Here is a 24,408-nt window from a genome sequence, read left to right on the forward strand (position 1 = left end):
CTTTTAAGCTATGGTGGAAGTGCCTTAAACAGCCATTCTTCCCAACAGCTGGCAGGGATATTTTCTCTGGTTCCAAGTCCTATGATTTATGACTTAAGTTACCAATTTACTGATATGGTGGTGCGGTGGTTAGCACAGCAGGAAAGTCCTGGTTTTATACACATTTTTGTCCAAAGACATGCATATAGGTTAACTAGTGATTCTAAATGAATGGATGATGTGTGTGTTAATTTCAAACAAGGTGATGTCATTAGAGTGAAAACAGATGACATAACAGGGTATGCATTAGTGCGGGTCTGACTTGCAAAGTCACCACCACACGGTCTGCTCTCAGTTCATCAGTCAGATCCACTCCACTGCTTGTGAGGAGCGGTTTCAAAACATCAAGATGCCGATGGCCAACCCGCTCAGCTAGAGCTTTAAAAACAGACAAATGAGGGATGCTGTGTTGGCTATGTGCATTTTTTTTTAAATATACAGTCCATGCAGCATTACCTGTGTGCATCCATAGACTGCAGTGGTGCATGTACAGATACACAGACTAGCGAGTCACTGCCAACATAAAGTAATGAAAACAAAAACAAAACAAAACTGAGCACTGACTTCTTGGAGGGTTTGTTACAGTTCACCACACAAAAAATCCTGTTATCTGTTGTATAAATTGCATTAAAACTGCCCCCCCAGAAAAGCACCACCATATTTTAATAGTCACTTTCATCCATTTGATGATACTTCATGCCGTCAGGATTTAACTGTAATGATCGACTGTCACCCAGCGTAACAATGAAACTCATCAGCTGTGTGCGCGTGTTTGGCTTGTCCTCACGCAAAGAACACGAAAACATAATTTTATTGGCAGTTTGTGCCAATAAAAATAATTTGGCAGTTTGTGCTGCTCAGATATCTGTCATCACCCCCTAACAGTGTGGAGATGAAGAGGATTTCATGTGTGTGTGTGTGTGTGTGTGTGTGTGTGTGTGTGTGTGTGTGTGTGTGTTGCTCAGAGCATCAAATGAACTGCATGGCTGGACACCACATGGATAGTTTAAATGGGAACTTTTTTATTTTTTTACAATTTGGATGCAATTACCCTTTATGTGGTCGTTTCTCGGAGAGTACGCACTTCTTCTCTCGCGCACACCCACGAGTACACACAAAGTGATGACATTTCTTACTCCTGAATAGAAAGCCATTTAACCTGACTCACAAGAAGCCGAAGGACACAAAAGCAATGGCACAAAGCGAGCGGGAGAAAGACTGCGAGTAGGGGGTCTCATAATACAGTGGAAGCTTAACACATTAGAAGGCATCATTTTAGAAACTTTAAAAACAGACGTGCGCCGCTTCTGTTGTGGACGGACAACACATGCAATAACTCTGTGTCTTTGTCCAGATTTGTGATTATTAATGTGCGTCAGTTTTCTGTGAAAATACAGTCACTGCATTGTACTCCTCTAATTATAAAAACCTTCATCTGCAGTGGAGGCATCTCAGGAGACCTGTGTGTGTGTTAGTGAGTGTGTACATTACATGCAGAGGGATGAGCAGAGTGGGAGTAAGACAGAGGGACTTACATCTGTTTTGGGTCAGCAAAAATACTTTATAGCCCTACTTAAAGAGGCAGTGATGATGCTGCCAAAAAGCAATACATCCAAGTGGTTCACCCACACACACCCCCGCACACAAAAACACACAATCCACCCTCCCAGTGTGCTGACATATCAACTGATCGGCCCCGCACAGCATTAACTGCAAAGTATCCTATCCTGCACACACCCGGACACACACACACCTGTGCACTATCCTGGCCCTCATCTCCTCTCTTTGCAAAGCCGGAGATCATCAGATATCGCCCCAAAATCTACACGATAACAAGAATCAATTATCACAGCATCGTGTTGAATCAGCACACATTCCTTCGCTCGACACAGAGTGAATGCAAATGGAGATGCAGATCAGCGGTTTCAAAGTGCCAGCGGGTCTTCGGTGGCGGCGGAGCGCGTCGGATTGCGGGGCAAGGCTGCCGCTCGGTGGATCGAGCAGGAGCTGCGTGCACGCAGAGAAGTGGGGCGTGCTGGTTGAGGAGGTTGTGCAAGGTAAAATCTCAGAGGAGTTAACTGTACAGAGATGAGATGAGATGGGTCCCTCAAGTACAACCCCAGTGCTATTTTTCTAAACACGAAATGCTGACGTTTCTTTTGTGTGAGTGTGTGTGTGTGTGTAGTCGTAGGTTGTGGACGGAAAACATGAAATCAAACTCTCAGCTCAGCTTGTTACAAAAGAAAAACTGGGGAGCGCTCATGAAGGGCCTGTTGTAAATATTTTATGGACCCTCTCTGTAAGACACAGAGCAAGCTTGAGAGGTTATTTTAAAGGAGTCTTTTCAGTCTGTTCAAGCAGATTGTAATGCTCCCACATCTGGCTTTGACAGCTGACCTTTTAATAGGACAAAAACTGTATAGTGGAAAAAGGTCTCTGATCACTCTTTTGACCTGCACTCTAATCAAGTCATGCAGAGAAATCATTACCAGGCTGACCTTCAACTGTACACCCTGCTAAGATAATAGAATAAGTGTTTGCAGCCAGCCAGATACTTAAGTGTATTGCTGGATTAGAAATGAACCCAGGATTCTCCTCTGAGGTGGGAGATTTGCGGTGTGAATAACTCACACAGTGGCAGGAGGACTGTCTCCTGCACTTGTACCTTTAATAGCTTCACTTTATTATCCTGTAGTGTCTGATTCTGGGGTCATTACTTCCCTAACTCTCATTTCTTAATAAATCATCTTATAGAAGCAATGCAGCTTAAATTAAACATTAAGGAAAATAACAGTAAAATAAGAAAGTTAACTTGACCTGAAACGCAGCGCTATCTGACCTCATATGTTTAAGCCTGTTAGTGCTTGGGTGGGTTCTACCACAACTGTGACCATGCCCGGTACAGACCATACAGTGAGGCCTGGTGTCTCCACTAGAGGTCAGCAAAAACTTGTGAGCTTGTGCTAGGTTCAAAGGTACAGACGTTTTTTGAAGTCATTAAATAGAAAAAAATAGTATTGTACTCATAATCACACATTGATTAATGTGTAAATACGTCTTCCAATAAATTAATGCATTCTCATAAACTTAGAATTACAAACATAATACGCCAAAGGCGATGGAGAAGAGAACTCCCTGCATCTTCAGACTCAAGATATGAAGGATCATACATGTTTTATCAGCAGAGATGGGGTCCTCTTCACCAAGGGAGCAAAAACGTCAAAACAAAAGAGAGCGCGACTGGCATCTGGATGAAATTGAATCTTCTTCCTCCTCATTGCGACCCCTTATTTCCTGAACTTAAGTCAGGGGTCTAACATACAGAAACGTGCATAAACATGTTTATTTCTTCCTGATATTGTCAGAATGACTTATTGTCAGGACATTAGACGTGACCATCTCATTTTTGGACAGCTGACAGTGAACTGGCTAAACAAAAGTTTCTAAGCTAACATTATCCTAATGTAACTAATGTTAAGCGTGAATGTCTTAAAAAATATCACACTTTCTCTCCGTTAAACAGTTTGAATTCATTCATCACATCAAACATCACAATATATGAGAGTTTATTCACTAAGTTCAGCAATTTCAGTTCCACTTCAAAGTAAATTTCACTAACGCTAGCAAACAGCAGCTAACAGCACCTAACGGGGCTAACAGCAGTGCTTAGCCACAGAAAAGTTTAGGATATCCTCAACAACTCAGTATTGGTGTCACCGATCAGAAGTGAGCTTCAGTGACTCATCGACTCATATCAGACTGTTTTCAGTCTTTTACAGCCTCCTTCAAAGTAAATAAAGGTGGATGCTTCTCACCTGGCATATTGACAGCTAAGATAAACAGTGGACTGACAGTCTGTACAGATAGCAAAACTCTCCAGGGCCACTTCCGTCACTTTGCTATCTGAGTACTTTTCAGACCCGTGACCGGCGTTTTTAAGGCGACTCTGGGGTAAACACATAAAATGCGCCGAAATATTTAATTGATATAGATCTGTGTTTTATTCCTGATTGATTGCTAAGTGTCGATAGACATGTGTTAAAATATAATGTGTGTGTGTGGCGGGGTGCTGGGTTGTTTTTCTTAACACAAACAGCAGTAGAAATATCCTATCTAAATTTAATGTTTTGATATCTCCTGGCTGACTAAAATATGTTTTTCCTACAGCCACTGTAGCTAGGATTATGCACTAGAATTGAAAGGGGTAAGGAAAAAGACCTCAGTTGTCTGCAAAACTTACTGACATCTAGATATTTAACACACTGTAACTTTAAAGTTCTATCAACTCCAAATAAAACCATAATATCAGTTTTTTAATTCTTTCACTCATTCTGTGTTTAAATGACCCATGTTCTGAAATATGGTCCAGATCAATGTATCTGACTGTATTCACTTTTAAGGATGAAGAATTAGCCACTCGGTGTTTTATGTGGCGCTAACTTTGAACCTTCAGCATTAACATTTTGGCCCAGTTTGTTCACTTTTGGAGCCTTAAGTAAGCATATTTGGGCAAGTGGTTGCTAGTTTTCAACTAATGCTGGCAAGCTTGATGAGCAAGTCCATCTATGTGGCTGCATGTGGAGTGTATGGATACATTGCACAGATGCAGACGCCTGCTAATTAGAGCTGCTATGTGAAAAAGTAGAATTTTACTCACCATCACTGCAGCACAGACCTCTTGGACCATCTGTACCTCACAGCAATGCAAATTATTTGTCAAATTATTCAGTTAAAAATGTTCCAAACACCACAAATGAGCAGAGGTGAAACCTAGCTGACAGTTCGAGCCTTGTTTGGAACTACTTTGAAGTTCCACTTTCACATCCTTTAGCTTTAATTTATTCCTGGAGTTCAGCTGCATTTAGGCACAACAGAAAGCTATTCAGCAAGGGTTCATTTGAATTTTTCTGTAGAGTTTTCATCATATCTAAATGTAAGGGCAGCTGCTGATATTCTTAAAAGCACATGTGGATGGTTAAGGTCACTCTACTTTAAAGCTGAAATGCAGCTTGTAATAACAGCTGTCTGGCGGTTTGTGGAGGTCAGACTCTTTGGAGTAAAAGACTGCATTAAAGACAGGGAGGAACATGTGAATATGACCATGTAGTCAGTTACTTTCAACCATCCACCTGAGGTATTTCACCATAGCAAAATGCTTTTCTGTCCATGGTTTATGTGATTTTTTTGTATTAGTGTAGAAAAACATTGACGGTTTCCTTGGTAAGAGAAATTCTTCTTATTGTATTTTCACACTCTCACCTTTTAAGTGTCCTTGTAGGAAAAGCTCTCAGAAAATCCTAAATACTTCAAGAGCAAATTAAAAAGTGGAAACCGAGGACGTACAAAGGACACACTGTGGGCACCTTGGAGGCTTCTGAAAATTATTCATTCTGTGCCCATTTCTGACAAATAGAAAAAGAAGGAAGAATAACTTCTCTTTCACCTTCTCCATCTGGAACCAGAAGGTGGTCTTCATCCTTGAGAAACATCAGAGTAGAGTAAAGCTGAGTCGCTGCAGCCTGCAGCTGTTAACTGCTGCTGCAGAAGAGGTCACATTGTGGGAAATTGTAATCTGAATCACCCGAAGAAACAAAAGTACTGCTACTGGAGATGATTGGGCTTGCATCCTGAACATTACAGGGTTGTTCACTTAAACAGCTGAAGCCTGTCCCAGCCGGAAAAAGTGCAATACTAAATAAATTTCTAAATTTTAAGGGGAACATCACACTCTCTCGTTCTGTGTTTGTTTTGAAAATGATATAGACAGAATAAAAGTCTTTAAACTGCTATTTAAGTGCTTTTTTCACTATATACATAACTGTAGTCTAAATCACAAATATGAGCTGGTTTTAATGCATATTTAGATGCATTTTAATACTCTGGTTAAACACATCTTTTTTCTTTTGTCTTTTTTTGTTGTCATTTAAACAAACTGTTCATTTATGTTTTTCTCCTAATCCTGACATAAGCTGTTCTTAATGCATAAAAAAGGCAGTGTCATTACCCTTTATATCTGCCATATGTATTGACTTTAGTTTGTATTATTTTTATTAAAAAACAACAAAAACAACCACAACTTTATTCACAGCACGAGTCTCCTTATGTAAATGTATAATATCAAGAGTGATAACAGTAACCATCCAGTGGTACAAATGCTACTAAGGCTATGTACTGGTTTGCAAACTATCTACTAACTTTCTACTCATGCAGCACCTTAAATATCAGGAAGCTTAACTGGTGTCATATAAATTTCCAGTTATATGCTCTCTTTATGAGCATGGACACCAACACACCACTTCAGAGAACTATATATCCTCTCTCACCCCGGTTTCATTTAAAATAATGTTTAAAAAGTAATATTTTGAATATTTCAAACAATTTCAAATAATTTGAAATATTTTTATACATCAAAGAAATTGTAATTTTTCTGGGGTTCATTCAAAAACATGAGATTTCCCTGACAGGATCATTTTAATTCTCAAACAAATATTTCTGTATTATACCTTCTTAGAGCTTTTTCTCACATTTATAATGTGCATATTATTTAATAATGCAAACTGCACTATTATAATGCACAATATCGGTCTTACTCTTTGAATAACCTCGTTTTATTTTTATTTTATTTTTGTTGTTTATGTAAAACATGTGGCAGTGTCTCAGTATAAGGATCTATCTAACCACTCCCAAAGACCATTCGTTGCAATGTTTGCATTGTCCACAAGGGGGCAGCAGAGTACCTCATATTTCATGAACAGCCACCACACAGAAAGTTTCTCCATCTTCAGAAAACAGTACTGCATGATTTGTTGTATCCTATTTATTAAGGATTAGAAACACTGAAAAAGACACTCAAAACACCTATGAAAACATGAAAAAATACACATCGAATAGCAAAAGATTTGTATAAACCGCTGATAACACTAAGGCTATGAAACCTTTTATTGACAATATCGTCAGCTGTCGCTGATGTTGGCACCATGCTAAGATAGTGTTGTTCACATATAAGAGTTTATTCTGTGAGCAGAAACCTGAGCCTTGAGATGTTGGGCCTTTTTTTTTTTACAGAGAGGTGTGAATATGCAGCTGCAGCAACCATGCAGTGATTTATTGGTGTATTTTTGGTCCATCCATGTTTCAATTTCAGTGAATGTGGTCTGTGCAGGGTTGTCCCAGTTATTTAGTTTCCTAGAACAGGTTTAGGTGCCTTCCTTATCCTAAGGGTATAAAAGTGGGGAAACAGGGTGCAAAGATGGACAGGTGGATGAAAAAACTATAAATAGCTAATTTTAAAAAAAAAAGTTAGAGACATGATGGACACAGATCACTGGACAGAGTAAATCATGACAGATGTTTGTGCGTTTAAAGGGCTGGACTGAGCAAAGGCCTGGTCAGGAGAGTGGTGGCAGGGATCGGGTACTGACCGGGCAGTACTTCCCCCTGGATGGTGATGGAGGAGGCTGGGTAAGATGTGGTGATGATGGGAATGGGCGGATGTGTCCTCCATAGTACTCTCGCCCAGTCTCTGAGGCCTCAGCTTCCGGATCCTGAGACCGACCTCTGGGCCTGCGTAGCTGAGGGGGAGTGGGTGAGCAGGTGGGCATGCACCGGAAATGAGAGGGAGAGTGGTGGGAAGACATACGGCAGATAGGGGAAGAATAACACCCGGGAGCTGAGTGGCGACTTGGTGATGGATGGCGACCGGGTGAGCGGTGCCGGCCAGGTGAAGAGTGCCTCCCTCTCAGCGGTTCCTTGGTCTGTTTGGGGGATTTGTTTGACTTAGGAACCTTGGATGTCTTAGGTGTATTGGGTGATCTGGGAATGGGATGAGTGGTGGGGTAAGAACTGGATGAGTGAGAGGTGAGGCCTTGGCTGGGAGAGGCAGGGTCTCCATTGTTGGCAACCTTGTAGAGGAAGACATCATACTGAAGGGGCGGGTTGTTCTCTGGGTGAAGCTTGGCCTCTTTGGGGAGAAGCACTTCCAGGCCAATAGTCACTCCATCCTGATGTTGAAATATGGTAAGTGGAGAAGATTGCAACAATGCAGGAAGAGTCATGAAGGCAAAAACATGAAATCAAATTACATTGACAAGCACAGGGGTGACAGTGGGCCCCTGGGATAGCTGAAAGCTACAGTATTGATTTTTAGATTCTTGGTGTAATTAGCTTTTGGGGGAAAATGATGAGAAATACCAAATAACAAATACTGTGCTGATTTACATGTCCGGCAACTACAGAGCAACATTCAATTAATATTCACTCTCAAACTCCTGTGGCTCTTGTTCTCGATAACTCCAGAATAAGATCAGTGTCTGTTTGCTGAAGAAGGATGTAAGAGGCAGTAGCTCCAAAGAGTTACAGACTAGCTAGCTAAGCAGCGAGCTGAGAGACGCTTTGGGCTTCGTGGAGTTAAGGGAAACTGCACAGTTAGGTAATAATTTCCATTAGATACATAATAGAAATATAATGATTATAGCTTAAACTGTAATAAAATTTGGGACTAAGTGGCTATAAATGTTGAGAATTTATTTTAAACTGTTCTGAATATCAATATTCTTTTTCATAATGATGACATATATACTCACTGGCCACTTTATACAGGTACACTGCAGCAGCTCAGTGCATTTATGCATGAAGACAAGGTCTGCTGAGTTTCAAACAGAGCATCAGAATGGGGATGAACAGAAGTTTAAGTGACTTTGAATGTGGCATTGTTTGTTGGTGAACTGGTCTGACTCTTTTACAAACTGATGATTTGCTGGGATTTTCACATACAACCATCCTTGTTGATGTTCTCAGATGTTGGAGGAGAATTGCGACACCGCTTTGAACTTACATGAAGATAAAAGTAATTCAAATAACCACCCGTTACCACCCATTATCTCTGAACTTTATGTTAAAGCTTGAAGCAGGTGGGTCAGCAGAAGACCACACTGGGTGCCACTCCTGTCACCTAAGAACAGGATACTGAAGCTACAATTCAAAGAGCTCACCATTATTGGACAACAGAAGATTAGACCAGCGTTGTCTGGTCTGATGAGTCTTTCTGGTGCGACATTCAGATTAGAGGGTCAAAATTTTGTGTAATCAACATGAAAGCATTGCTCTATCCTGCCTTGAATTAATAGCTGAGGCTGGTGGTGGTGCTGTAACAGTGTGGGAGATTTACTTTTGGTTGCTGACCATGTCCATCCTTGTTATCCTGAAGTGTAACACACCATGTCACAAAGCTCAATCATCTCTAACTGGTTTCTTGAACATGACATGAGTTCGCAAATAGTTGCCACAGTCACCAGATCTGAATACAACAGAGCACCTTAGGGATGCTGTCATTTCAATATGGACCAAAATCTCTGAGAAATGTTTCAGCACCTCGTTGAATCTATACGACGAAGAATTAAAGCAGGGGCTCCAACCTGGCACTAGCAAGGTGTACCTAAAAAACTGTCAGGTGAGTGTATATGATACTTAAAAACACTGCTGTCAGAAGAGGTGTTTAGCGTAGATGAATAAAAATAACTATGGCGAATTACATTCTCATCAGTGTAAGTACAGAGTGGAAGTTGGAATTTGGGGGGTATTCAAACAGGAACATGTGTACTTCTTAATACATGGAAAGTACAGATAAAGGAGCATACTACATCAAAAATTAAAAAAACAAAAGAAAACTCAGAAATCCTGTTTCCCTCTGCCAGTCTGGTTAAAAAGCCTGCGTTAAATTTCTTCATATTGAACAAAACATGTTTCATTTGAACCTTTTATTGCGGTTTCTATTCATTTGAGGGAGCTGTCCATGGTTCTGAATGGGCAATCACTATTGTGTGTGCAGACGGTGCAATCTGTGAGGAGCCTACTGTAGCACAAAAGCAGGGTCAGCCGAGCATTCAGTTATTATTAGCGGGAGAGCAGCTGGGCAGTAGTTAGCTTCATCATAGGCAGACATGCAGAGAAAGAAAGAAAGAAAGAAAGAGAAGAAAAAGAAAGAGCTGGACAGAGAGATACAGTCTGGAGGAAAGCTCACAACAACACACGGGGACAAGCTGGGTAAATTAAAAAGATTTATTCCAACAACCGTGAACTGCAATCCTCCATGTATACCAAAAAAAGTACAAAAGAATAGCAAGGTACATTAAAGCATTATAAATCACACTGAAAATCAAGACACAGCGTGTGTAATATATCTATTGTATATAGTATATCAACTCCGAGCAGTTACTTTGACCTCATGTAATCTAGACATATCCACTTATTAGCAAACATTAATATTTCGCAAATACAGATCCACTTAATTTCCACGTACTTCTTTTTATTTTATTTTTTGTTGCAAATATTATGTTTTCAGACACTTTTCATTGATAACACCAATGCATGCGGGCAGAGAGCGACAGTAAGGCGGGGCAAGCAGAGGTAAGGGGAAGGAGGGGCTGGGGAAATGTGAGAAAAGACAGCAAAGGATTTCATTGGCCAAAGACCAAGGCAGGGCATCAGCAGAAAGGAAAGTCAGTCAATAGTTGGTCCAAGCCAGAGGTTTTAGTCCAGCATAAGGGGCGGATATGAAAGGAAGGAGGAGGCGGCACCACTATGTGATCAGTGTTGGCATGGTAGCCTTGTAAACAAGACTATTGTGCTTTTCAAGTTGTATCTTTAATTCATGTTGTGCTTACTTTTTACATTAGGTCTCATCAGACTGCTAGAAATGCACAGTATGCACTTTGCATGGTGTAAACGATGTTAGCCTCGGCGCTATGTCGTTTGTGTGTGTGTGTGTGTGTGAGTGTGTGTGCACACTTTAACAGAAGGTGAAGCTTTATACCAGGTTGTTCTGGAGCATGTTTACCTCGGCTTTTTCCTCCGTGTTGTTAGGAGTGAGGCCGTGGTCGTGGACGGCGGAGGCCGGGCGGTTGTTCTCGTGCTTTGGGGAGTGAGAGTTGAGGATGTTCATAGACCCCTCCTCCTTGGGCTGCGGGGACTTGGCTTGGTTCTCCTGCTTCTGCGGCTCATCCTGCAGAGAAAGTTGGTTACGCTTCACAGATGCTTCATATGCAGAGAAAACGAAATTTTAATGACGAGGTACAAAACTATTCTGGGAAATACAACAACACTTCCATGGTGCCAGTCTTACAACTTACAACTCAAAGCTTTATCCATCTCACATCTGCACCTACAGGCACCTTAAAATCCCCAATTAACCTGACGCACATGTATTTGGACTGTGGGAGGACAATCCAGCATGCAAGGTGAGAACAAAAGCCTCTGGAAACTTCCAAACCAGACTTTTTCTTTGCTGTAAGAGAAAACCTTTACACCAGTGTGCAGCTAATATGCAAGACATGCACAGAGAGACTTACCAGAATGTAGTAAATGTGTTTTATCTAACTTAAATCATCAAGTAATTAGTGGAACCTTAAAAATCTACAAGTTCTTTTTATTTTGGGGGGAATTTGGTGAAACATTTGAACAATTTTGGAAGATTTGCTTTTAAAAAAGTTATGTCAAGTGGTTCCATACAACTCTTTTAGGTAGCTCCTAAGAAACTGTTTAAGTTTATCTGAGTCATTTGCTTGTGAAATACTTGTCTTATGTAGATACATTTTTTTGAGTGCACAGTATTTTGTTGAAAAATCACAAACACACTCAAGTACATTTTTTAAAAAACTATTTTGGTCAGTAAATCCAGCTAAACAGAATTCTTGTAAAATAATAATAGTGAGATTTCCTTTTTAAATTACTCTTTTTACTCTCTTAGCTGTGCAGATATGCATCTTTTACTGCTTGGGAATATAGATAGGTGTACACTTTTTCCCCTGGCGAAGGTAAAGTTATGTTGAGGTCTAATAATCATCCTCAGGGGGGTCTATTTTGTGTAAGATTGCACCTTTAATTACAGAACTGAACTTTTACTGTACTGTTGTTTGCAAGAGTGTGCAATCACTTGCTCAGGCAGTCATTTAACAGGGAAAAACTGCTTAGTGTGTGCTGGGGAAAGATCTAATATAGTGGCGCATCGCTGTGCATTACGATTTTGCAGAGACAACTTAATCTGAACTGGCAGAAATACACTGCCAGACTAGGAGAGACAGACATCGCAGAGTAACTGGCCTAACTGAACTTAAAGATGACATTTATAACTGGTTAAAACAAAAAACACACAAAAAACCCTTCCAGAAAACCCTTCCCCTCTTGCTTGCTCAAGATAATCATTCTTGAAAGTCACGGAAAAACCACCACCACCACCTTCACATCCAGGCCTTTATCTAATCAGCTAATCATACCGCAGCATAAAAAAAAAAACCTGTTGGACCTATGACATTTAAAAGAAATTGCAATACAGGACATGTACCTGCAGGGGCTTTTTAACCCCCCGACCTGACATTTAGAGGATCCGGAAGATACCGAAAAGTAGCTATAATCACTACACTGAAATGCAAGCACCGCTCTCAGAGTAGCAGCTTATTTTTAAAAAAAAAAATCCTAATTTGATCACTTCAGGTAGTTCAGCTAAGTGTCGCTAATGGACTGAGAATCAGAATTCATTTCTGCAGATCAAATGTGAAGTCAGTCCCAGAGACTTGTTTTTGTGTTTCGTGTCCGTGTGTCAGGCTCGTAATTGTTCAAGCTATCCATTGATTGGCTTTTCACTAACATCTGAAGGTCAAAGTCACATCAGGCGGTAAGTAGGGCACAATCGATCAGTTTCACTGGCTACTGTTGTACGCAATTCGCCGAACGCCCTTTCACATCAAAACAGGTTCCGAAAATTTAAAGTCGTGCTGTTGCTGTTGATCTCCTACACCCCCTACGCCGTTTAAGTTATTCTCCTATTATATCCGTCTTTATTCACAAGAATCCACACTGAATTTTAAGTATGAATTTACTCATGCATCAGTAACCTTCTCTATTGCCTTAGTAACCCAGCAGGCGATTGATGGATGTAAACAGGGGAACAAACACATCTTCCTGCAAACACAACACCCCCACAACACACACGCACACACACACACACACACACACACACAAAAGAATTGTGGACAGAAATGAATGCATTACTGCATGCTACAGAATGCACAACCTGTGGAGGGGTACTGGGGAGAAAAGAGGAAACCTGCTGCAGGGGGACCCAAAATGGCTGTTTGAGCTGCATGAAGAGCAAGCAGCTGAGACAAAATGGTGGCTCAATTTCCTCAGCGAGCTTCTCAGGAAGCTGCAGAGGCGCAGGTAGGAGAGGCAGCAAATGTATGAACTCGCTGTTTCTCCACACAGCGATGCCTACATATCTGAACAACTGGCTGCAGGACGCCTGGCAGGGTGTGATTAATCATTACAGCTACATGGAATTCAGCTGATACGAGATCAGGTGCGGGAAGAGGTCGTGGAAGTGACAGCTTGCAGCGTATAAAGTGCAAAAGATTTACAGTACTGTGCAAAAGTCTTGAGCCGCATCTCTTTTCTTGATATTTTGCTGAGATAATGAGAAATAGATGTGGCGATTTATTAAAATGTGCAAGTATTCATGCATATAAGGCAAAAAAAGGAGTTTGTATAATTCTACCTTTAATCCACCTTTATTGTTCAACACAGCCTGAACTCTTTTAGTCAAGCGTTCTTGTAATTTCTTTAACTAATCTTCAGAAATAGTTCTCTAGGTTTCTTGAAGGACATTCAAAGCTTTTCTTTGGAAGAGAGTTATTTAGGGAGGCCAATCCATGACTGATAGTTCTTCACCGTGTGTTTGTCTATTTCAGGCATTTACTGCATTGGAAGTGTGGTCATTGTCATGGTAAAAAAAAAAAAATGAAGCTGTTGCCGATCTAATGCTTTCCAGATGGTTTTGCATGATGAATTCTGTGTTTGGAATTTCATCAGTTTTGACAACAATTCCAACACCACTGGCTGAAATTAATATGCAACCCCTGACGGAGCCTCCACCATGATTTACAGATGGCTGTAGACATTGTTGTACCTCTCTCCTGACCTACTCTGTACATGCTGATGAAGGTTTGAACCCCCCAAAAAATGCAATTGATCCAACATGATGGGTTTTGTGACAGGCTGCTAGTAACAAAGTGCTCATACAGATACAATTTAAAACTGGTTCTTTGCTAATTGTCTATGTGTTGAATCAGGTGTCTTTTTTACACTTGAATGCCTCTGAAAATGGTCAGATCCAAGGACTGGACTGAAAATGGGTGAAAACGCAGCCAAATGGAAAAACTCTGAATGACCCTCACAAAGCCTGAGGAACTATTGTTCAAGAAAACTTTAAAACACATGGGAATGTCTGGCTACTTGAAACAAAATATAAAGGAGTAATGGGTGGTTCGAGATTTTTGCACAATACTGTAAGTTTCTAGCAGTTTCACAGTTGGGGACTTTAAAGCAAAGCCAGGGAGGAAGACTAATGTAGGCAATGTGGGCATCTCCTTTGTGCTTACCTGGAGCTGATTATAAGAATTTCTGGGTTTATAGTCCCAGGTAAAGCTGGCTGTTGATGGCCTCTGAGGGGAATTGGTCAGGGTGAAAAACATTAAACACAGACATACGCTACATTTTCATCTATGTCTTGATATAACAGGACAACATTATGGTGTGTTTTGGTGTGCCTGCAAACTTCAGATGGCAGTTTAATAACAAGAACAGTGCAGCAGAAACATACAGTAGACTGAATCATCAAGCGAAGCTGGCAGGGAGACAACACAGGAGAGAACACAATGAGGTGGGAAGGGGGAAAAATATATAGAAAAATGAAATAAAACCTAAGAAAAAGGGGGGAAAGGGGCCAAACATGAGGAGAGCTGGGCATACCTGACAGATAATGTTGTCATAGTACGCCAGGTTGTGAGTATGAGCTTGGGGAGCGGGCGGAGGGGTGTCACACAGTTTCCTTACGTTTGGCTGTGAGCCGTCAGCTGTTGTGGAAACTGAGAGGCCGTCCGTCTGTGGCTCGCTGCTCTGTGGGCGGTACTTACTGCAGGATGGCAGAGAGAGAGATTTGTGTGGTAAATATTTGGAGTAATATGGTTGTTTTTTGCATTCATATCTTTAAGAGCTGCATTTTTTCTCCACTACGTATACCAGCTCGCACAAAACACATGTCACTTCTGTGAAAACCAAATAATTTAGCAGACTGACTATAGACTTCCTTTCACATGTGCTCTGCTTTGACTGCCATGTGCTTGTAATAAGGTTGTCACCTCGCTTTGCACCGACCAAACTGTGAGTCACAGCTCTCTTTTCAAAAATATTTTCTCACTTCCCGGTCAAACGCACACACCTGCGTTTGCGAAGGCGCTTGTTCTCGTTCTTGAGGTGGTGCAGCCTCTTGGCAAAGAATACGATGATCATAAAAAGCAGCAGGAGGACCACGGAGGACACGCCCACCACCACGCACAGCACCTGGAACTCGGTGACGGCCCAGTCGCAACGCGCACCTTTGTTCCACACGTAGTCCTGCACATTGCACCTGGATTAAGAAGGAATATAAAGAGACCATATTAATTTATTATTATTAACTTTCTGTCTTTCTTTCTATCCTAAAAAAATAAAAGCCAAATGCCCAAGAAGGTGTGTGCCTGTGTGCCAGAATTATGCCTACAATGTGTAAGTGTAAACTTGTACTCAGAGCTATTGACATGCTGTCCTGAGGTCTTTCCAGCAAAGCAGGGATTTGGCCTGCAGCCTAGCCCCTTAATGAGATCAAAGGATCAGAACACGTGTGTGTGTGTGTGTGTGTGTGTGTGTGTGTGTGTGTGTGTGTGTGTGTGTGTGTGTGTGTGTGTGTGTGTGTGTGTGTGTGTGGGTGCGTGCGTGCGTGCGTGCGTGCGTGCGTGCGTGCGTTTTCCATATTCCTGATCTTTTTCTGTCAAACTACTTACAACTTTTTCACTGCTGTTTGAGCATATGTAAGTGTGTGTGTCCATATGCATGTGTGTGTGTGTGTGTGTGCATATTACTCAGCAGGTATGATAAGATAAGCAACAGTTTGCCTCCAGGCTTACAGAGAGGCTGCAGGAGAGGGCAGATGGTGCCATCAAGGCGTGAATGAATGCTTGTGCATTTGCATGAGCAGTGTGCGAGCGCGCGAGTTTGTGTGACCTCAGTGTATTGTCATCTTTCTCGTACTTTCTATTTGTGCATGCTGTGTGTCTCTGTCAGCTGCCAGCAGCCTAACAACACACACACCCTCTTTTACGCCCTGCCTCCAAAACCCAAAACTGAGATTATCTCTTGGGGACCCTGCTGTGATCTTGACAAACCCTTGTGACACATCAGGCCAGCCTTCTGTTTCTGTGTTTGTGCGTGCGTGTGTGTGTCTGTGTTTCCAGTGTTCATGCTACATCTTTTCAATTGTGTGGGAGAACAAGCATATTGGAAATTATCCCAAGAAGACAAATTAAAAAGGGGAATATTTTAGCACCCAACGACCCTCTCGGGCACCCCTGCTGCCTTGCACATAATGTGCACACACAAATGCCAGTTGCTCACCAAAAAGTCACATCCTGCCTTTAAATTACTATGCATGATGGAAAAAGGAAGACTGTATGATCCTGTGTTTGCATAGCTCTCACCTGCAGAAGGCTCCCATTCCTGGCACTACGGTGCACACCCCTTGATTGAAGCAGAAATTGGGTTTGACGTCACACTGAGATACACACACCCCGGGCCCAGACTGCACAAAGCCCAGCCTGCAGCCACCCTCCCCCATGGCACCTCCTAAGCCTAGCCCCTCATCCTGGTCTTGCCCTGACATGGGAGGAGCTGGTAAGGGTGGCCTGCTGTCCACGTTAGGCTTGACCTTGTCAGGAACAGCAGGAGAACCAGCCAGGAGCGGATTCTCATCCTCCATTTCTGCTGGAGGTGACGGGGAGGGTTCGGGTTCTGGGGTTGTATCGACTGCCGAGGGGTCGTCATCATTGGGGGATAGATAGTCGTAAAAATCAGAAAGGGTCCATGATGTAGGGTCGCCTGCCTTCTGCTTTTGGGGCTTGGGGGCTTTCGCCCATCCCAGAGCAGCATCGGAGGGCACGACGTCGGGGGCAGGACTGTGAAACTCCACGGTGATGACGTCATCGGATAAGGGGTTCCCGGGCTGATCTGGACCCCCACCTCCTGCGGTTAGCTCCTCCGCCACAGGTGGGTCCTCCTCTACAAAATCCAAGTGGACGCGTTTATGTGAGTGGTGGTGTTTGGTGGAGCTGAGTGGGAGTTTGGCACCAAACACAAGGCCTGCTCCAATCAGATGGTCTCTCTCTGCTGAGTCATCACTTAGCACCATCCTGGTGTTCAAGGCCTCCTTGTTGACAGATGAATGGTTGTGATGATGGTGGTGTTTGCCAATTGAATGCCTCCCTGTCAATCACACACAACAAGGGTTAAGAGCTCAACTTTTGACTTTTAACTCTGGAAACTGTGAAGCATGCAGTTCATGCTTTCCATTAAAATCTGTAGCCTCTAGACCCAAGCCATCGCAGCAGCCAAAGAATACATTAAACAGCTGCTTTAAAAGCCTTTTATTGGGTGAACCTACTTTGATGTGTGAAACTGAGGAACCCTGACATATTTACAAATCATAACACCAAAGAATAACAGAAAACTGAATTGTTTTGGCTTTTATTTGCTGTGGTCTTACTCTTCACAAAAAGTACACACAAAGGTTTTTATAGATAGATTTAACCAGTCCGAAGGTGCTGAGTCTAGTTTTGTATGATAAAGACTGAGGCCCAAGGATAAAGTGTGAATGGCTTTGGTAGATCCACTGCAGTCTCCACCACAGCCTTGTGCAGAGGTGCTTTAGAGTTGTATTAGCCTGGTTTTCTAAGAGAATTCACCATCTCCCTGACTATTAACTCCTCTGAGCTTTAAAATATTATTCAATTATAAACCAAAAAATACAAAATCTATTCAGTGTGAGTGAAAGTGTTACTAAAAACTTGGCTCCACTTTCCCTTTGAAAAGCCAACTGATTACTTGTCAAAGAAATGTCAACAAGAGCTGAAGACTGCATGATGTAGGATTAGCGCCTGAGTCATGTGCTCTAGTGACCGAGACCGGGTGAGGATTAGATTAGGGGTTAGAGTTGTAGGTTAGAAGCCGCCTGGCTGGAAACTTCTCTTGCTTTTAGCAGTCTACAGAGAAAGACGCACACTCATAGGCAGAAAGGCGAAGATATCACCAGAAAAGTCTTAAAATCTTTCAGCAGGCAGCAGACTGCTAATTGGCCCCTCACTGCATGCTCATTCTCGGCAGCCACACATAATTAAAACCCACAGAACTCTCTTTTAAATTCAAGCGGAGACACGTATTTCCAAAAGAATTTGGTAACACTGCAAAAAAAATGCACTTGATATCTTGACAAATTTCCACTTGGTGAAATGGTGCAGCTATAAAACGCAGAGTCTCTGTGATTTAAGCCAGCGTGAGCATTATATCACCTCAGTAAATCTGGCAAATAGTTTAAGCAAGATAAGGAAATAACAGGATACTATCAAAGGCAGTTTCAGCCTCCTACTTTTGGGCATCTAGGAATAATAAGTGGGTAAAAAGGAAGGTAGGTGTAGTAATAGCTCAGAGGTTAGGAAAGCAGGCTTTTAGTTTGAAGATTAGAGGCCAGCTGCTGGGATCTCCTCCTGCCTGTGAGATTCAGTTTGGGGTTGGGGGTTTTTTGTACATGATGTCTGACTAGACTAAGGTTATTACACAAAAACTTAATTTAGACATTACAAGATTAATTTGTTTTATTCCATAAAAGTTGGAGTGATTTTTAGAGTGCAGTATGACTGTGTGTGGAGTCCACTTCAGAGCTGTCTTTCTAAAACACAGTGAAACTATAGGGTGGGCACTGGATGTGTGGAAGGTGGGTTGCAGGCTACCCAGTACTACTTCTTCTTTCTAAGTGATTCCCTGGCTCCTGCTAAGAAATTAGAAACAGCACGGTGCTATTTTTCCATTGGCTGAAAAAATTTCACTTTTTGATTGGGTGAGGAGCACACATGCCTGAGTGAGCTCAGCTACTCCCTGTCTGGCATATGATGCTGTGTTCATACATTTAGATTTTCTTTCTTGCCAGGACTCAAATGATACCCCTCCCACACTGAAGACACTCGGGCCAAATTTTAAGGATATCTGTTTAAACTGAAACATTTTTAAAGCATTATTTATACTAAATTGTAACGTTGTCAGCTTGGCATTCATTTGGGCACAGGGAGAGAAATCAAGCCTGACATCTAAACGCAAAAATTCCCCAAATGTGAAATTCACAAATTAGCACATAACAAGGAGGCGCTGCTGATTGCTGCTGGAAACACACCTGACCAAGAACTGTTTGAGCACTTAAAAAAAACACAACATATCGTTTTTACACATATGTTTTACTGCAATTAAACAAACGAGATACCGTAATTTGTTCCCAGAGTTCATAAATGTGTATTTTTTCTGCAGCTGAACAATAACAGGTGAGCTGATGTTTATCATTTTTGTTCTGAGTTAAACTAAAAGCTTTAGCTTTTAAGTTTTAAACAGACATAAAAGAGCACTAAACGAATCCTGAAGCATATCAGAGGATTGTGCAACAGCATTAATGATGTAGAAGTATAACTTTTACAGAATTAAAAAAAAAAACACTTTTCTGGATGTAAAGCAAAAAAACTTTTTAAGTGGTTTTCCTGAGATTTTACTGGTGATCCTGTATATAAAGTTTATATGTGTTGGACACAACTAAAGTTAATGTAGATGGTGGTTCAAAGTATTTCTTTCATTAAAGAAAGAAAGAAAGAACTGGCTGCAGTGTTCCCACAGTTCACTACATTTCAAGAAGCCACTTCTTCACACTTTTCCACTGGCTCGTACATCTGCAAATGGCCAAACATGGCTGGGCTGGACAGCTTCTCTCCCACCAGCACCCTGAGATCAACGTGTCCAATGAGATCCCTGCTTTCAGTGTCTGGCACTTCATTCGGGACTAATACAAAAACCATCTGTACGTGCCTCGAGTCACGGAGACTAGCGGTGGCTGAGGAACCATGAGATTCACCTCACACACACATACACACACACACACAGTGCAGTTGCCATGGTGAGATGTAAAGAGGTGCCAGGTTGAAAGGAGGAATGGAGCGAGGGAGTTGCAGTGGAAACAGAGAATCTAGTGTTGGTGCTCTCTCTTGTTTTTCGATCAATCAGCCAGGCAGTCACTCTGCGTTTTATGCCAGCTCCATCTCTGGGAAAACTCAGGTGGCAAGGATTGCAATGCCTCACACTTTGGAGGAGAGACAGGCTCCACCGGCTAAATCTGATTACAATGAATTCTGCTTTCATTTAAAGGTTCAGTCTGCCGATTTGTTCTCTGTTGAGATGCGGATGCTGCGTATCCTGTTAGCAGCTGGCAGTCTTCGTGGCGATTACAAGGGGCACAGGAAGAGATTACAAGGGCAAGATGATCAAATTGAATGCACGAGCCCCAGCTTGCTTAGCAGTCTTAGAAACAGTGCGATTTGTGCCTTTAGCTGCCGCTCGGCTCTTAACCTCTGGCATCACACGGAGCATGTCACCATGGTAACAAGTTTTACCTGAGGTCACTGTGATTGGTTGGAGTGCAGACTCCCAGCGGCCTTACCATCAGGGCACAGTGGGAAGGAACCCTGCACACAAGTACATTGTAACCACCTTTGACCACCAATATAAACCTAAAAGATGCTGACTACAGCTATTATTTTCACAGTCAGCAGTCAGGTAAAGGTGCCTACTGAGCAAAACTGCAACATCCAAATGTAAGAATGTATTAATACTTGAGCCTTATTGATTTATTTTACAATCAAACATTCATTTATGATGAAAACCTGCAGCCTCCGCCCATTGATCCGTGGGCATTCAAGATTTTTTTCCTCCTCCCCATCTCTGCGAAGGAAAGAAAATCAAGGAGATGCTGATGATCTGATGTATTCTGACATATTATGAGCTTTCTGGGGCTACGGGGCAGATGGACCTCACATTATGTACTGGATACACAGAAGCACACACATACTCACATGGAGGAACGCTGGGGTTCTGGATTCAGTCCACATTGTTTTACCGGCATGGCCAACAAGAGAAATCTATTCCCGCAGGAATGTTTGTGTGTGTGTGGATTGACTAGCTTTGAGCTCAAAATGATTAGCCAATTAATCAATCAGCTGACTGCAAGAATAATCTCCAGTTTATATTTGATAATTTATTAAAATCAAGTAAAAGTGACAGATTTTTTTGGGGTGTGACTTTGTATCTTATGATGGTAACTCACCACCACATCACCGTTAGACAAAAATACCTTGACTAAAGGCAGCACTGAACTTGTGAACATTTTATAGACTAAATAAATAAAAACCAATGAAGTCAAATTACCCAGTCATGAAAAAAAAAACGTATATTATAAAGACATTAGTCTGCTGAAGCAAACCTCTCTGCGTGAGTAAAAGAACGTATTAAATTTGAGCTGAAAATGACGTTATGACAGCAGGTGCTGCATGTTAAGGGACTCTGCAGGAATACTAAAGCAGTAGTGAATCACTTTACTTGTTTCTTCGTTTTATGTGATGAGCAGGTTACTGTTTAGTGAAAAGCAAAATATCTAAAAGATTTGCATCTCCCCAGGCAGCCAGTGAAATAAGAATCCCCTGTAGGCCCCTGCTACTCTTAATTAAACAAATATCCCCTGGCAAGTGGTCTGCGGGCTTTAAACATGGGGGACAGGGTGCCAGGCATATATTTACCGGTCAGTAGATTAGATTAGATTAGATAGAACTTTATTAATCCCTCGGGTGGGTTCCTCTGGGTATGACATAGAGTTAACGCCTCGCTATCCACTGAGGGCGCGAGACAAGGCTGCATGGGGGGGGGGGAATACAGCTGATGCATGCGCGTGCTCGTGTGAACCCCAACGACCCTCTGCGTGCACAACCCACCCTGTTGCTGGGCAGCGACAGCAGTAGCGCTCATTTTTTATATTTCCAGGATTTTTCACATTTCCACCACTCGGGGGTAGCACGCGGGCGCGTGTCTATGCCACACAGATACACAGACAGACACACGCACAGAGCAGGAACCGTCTGTGTCAGATTTGTGTTCCCACAAATCCCAGGGGATGGACAGTAAACGAGAAGGAGGAGAGGGGAGCGGGGTTGGCCTGTCCAGTCGTCTCGCCCCCCACCCCTCCTTCTCCTCAATGTCTAGAGGAATTCAGTCCTTTCAGCACCATGAATGGGCCTCCTGTAGCCCGGCCACGGTGCACCTAATCCCGCCTTTGTCTGGGGAACGCACCGGCACGGCGGGTCGCAGCTGCAGTGCTGAACTGTAAAATGTGTCTGTCGCTGTGATCGTCCACAGACATCTCATTATTTTTCATTAAAAAAAATGTACAGCCGGGTAGTAGATCTTACATCTTTGAATTAACATAATTACAGGCAGGGGGAGGTCCCCCCCTCCTACCCGCCTTTCACACGCTTAATGAACCTGATACTGGCTGAACCCTGCCCACAGCCACTGGTTCAAGTGTCACTAGTGATCAGTACATATAGCAGCCAATAGGATGAGAGACAAAAAATATAAGGTTTATCTGCAGAATGTAGTGATTGGTTGGACTGAGAATCCAATTTTGTTCGTGCTATAAAAATGTGGACATTTGGGCATTTCTAATGGCGAATGGCCAAACTAATCAATGCATTGATAAATGTGTCCTCACAAAACAGAATTACCAAGCAAAGGCTTAATAATCATAATGGATAATGCCAACAGTGCCCACATTTTAAATGGCATCTATATTTCCATGGCGCATGCACGGACAATTGGATTTGTCATTATTTCTAATCTATGCCAAAGCAAGTGTGATTTGGATTCACGCACGTGCGCGTGCTTCCTTACAGAAATAATTAAAGGCAGCACGCACGCACAGGGTGGGACACGGTAGATCCGCGGACTTACCGTGAGCAGACACAGGGAGGATGACCATTGAGATGGTCAGGAGCACCTGCCAGGTCCCCAAACGGCTGTCAGCGCGCGCCATAACGTGGGCTTATTCCCTTGGATACAGTGATGCAAACTCTGGTCCTCGTTTCGCCGGTCAGACCGTGGACTGTACAATAATCCTCACAGAACTTCAGAGCTTGTCTGTTTTCGCCATGTCGCCTTTATCCTTCCAAACGCCTGATCTCTCTCTCAGCTGCAGTGTGTGCGCGCGCGTGCGTGTGTGTCAACTGTTTAACGGCTAGGGTTCGGTTCCATTGTCCCGGGCGGGTGTCCTCTTCTCCACAGCTTTTGCGCGCGTGCCACTCCGTCGACAGCTGAAGCGTCACCGCGAGGAGTTGTAGTAGTAAAATGCGCGCGACCAGCGAAGGGTCTGCAGACTAGATTCTAATGAGACTGGGTCGTCGAACTGATACGCCTTTTCCCAGCTTTTGGTTACACCGGCGAAGAACGCGCGCGCACAGTGCGCCTCGGTGTCAGAGTGCCAGGCCGCACGCGCACAGACAATCACTCGAGCAAATGCTCCCGGTGTCCAGTCTCAGCTTGCTGTCGCCCGTGCAGAATGGGGGTGAGTGGGGGATTTAAACAGCGTCTGCTGTCACTGGAAGTCAATATGCTCCAGTTTACGCCACAGCTAATGTGTGTGTGAGCTTCGGTCCAAGAGTCTCTCTCTCTCTCTCTCTCTCTCTCTCTCTCTCTCTCTCTCTCTCCCCCCGTGTGGTTTTTATATGTCACCGGGTTATTTGGGCACATAATGCCTTTGGCCAACAGAGAGAGGTTTGCTCTTCTTTAAGAGTGTGCGTTTAGATAATCCTCTTAGTCTTATATTGAGATATAGACTCCAGACAATAGCAGCTGCTGGTGAACAGCCCCCCCCCCCCAACACACACACACACACACACTCTGACCAAGCCAACATACCCCCTTTGGATCTCCTAAAGTATGATTTTCATAATCCCTCCCCAATTGTATCGCTTTCCCCCTCTATCTTCCTAAATCAGTTGCTTCCTAAAACAGTGTAATCACTGCTCTGTCACACGAATCCCTTCTCCCATCTCTGTGTCTGCACTACAGTCACCAACAGCTCACGAAATGGCCTGCGGAGGGCAGAGTATCTGCTCTACTCCTAAATGGGATTATGTCAAATACATTATGAAATAATTAGGACCAAATGCTCTGTTCCTAGTGAACAAATTACACTTTTCCTCATTACTCATTAAATCAGGAGTGAATTGATCCCAGCCAACACTGTGCGCTCCCTCCTGCTGTTCACTATCAATTACCCTAAAAAACACTAAAATCTAAAGAGTCCAAACACAATCAGTCTACACTCCTGACAACAGAACAGTAGAGTTTTTTTTTTGTTTATTTATTTTTATTTAT

At 42.7% G+C, this 24,408-nt stretch overlaps 1 protein-coding gene across 2 annotated transcripts; it reads right to left on the reverse strand.

Moving 5' to 3' along the window:
* Positions 1-7,307: 7,307 nt before the first annotated feature.
* On the reverse strand, positions 7,308-23,642 carry cspg5b (chondroitin sulfate proteoglycan 5b). 2 transcript variants are annotated; one of them, XM_085396148.1, is made up of 6 exons: positions 22,984-23,642; positions 16,602-17,382; positions 15,308-15,496; positions 14,923-15,001; positions 10,874-11,038; positions 7,308-8,039 (listed from the first exon to the last, which is right to left on the reverse strand). In XM_085396148.1, exons 1-6 carry the CDS (start codon positions 23,063-23,065, stop codon positions 7,428-7,430), a joined length of 1,908 nt encoding a protein of 635 aa, XP_085252274.1. In that variant the 5' UTR covers positions 23,066-23,642; the 3' UTR covers positions 7,308-7,427. The 2 variants fall into 2 exon arrangements, with proteins under 2 accessions (XP_085252274.1, XP_085252273.1); XM_085396147.1 differs by having other exon boundaries at positions 14,839-15,001.
* Positions 23,643-24,408: the final 766 nt, after the last annotated feature.

The sequence above is a fragment of the Rhamphochromis longiceps genome, linkage group LG22, assembly GCF_057381845.1.
Source record: "Rhamphochromis longiceps isolate RC_006_pf linkage group LG22, R_longiceps_female_GT1.1, whole genome shotgun sequence".
Classification (NCBI taxonomy): Eukaryota; Metazoa; Chordata; class Actinopteri; order Cichliformes; family Cichlidae; genus Rhamphochromis; species Rhamphochromis longiceps.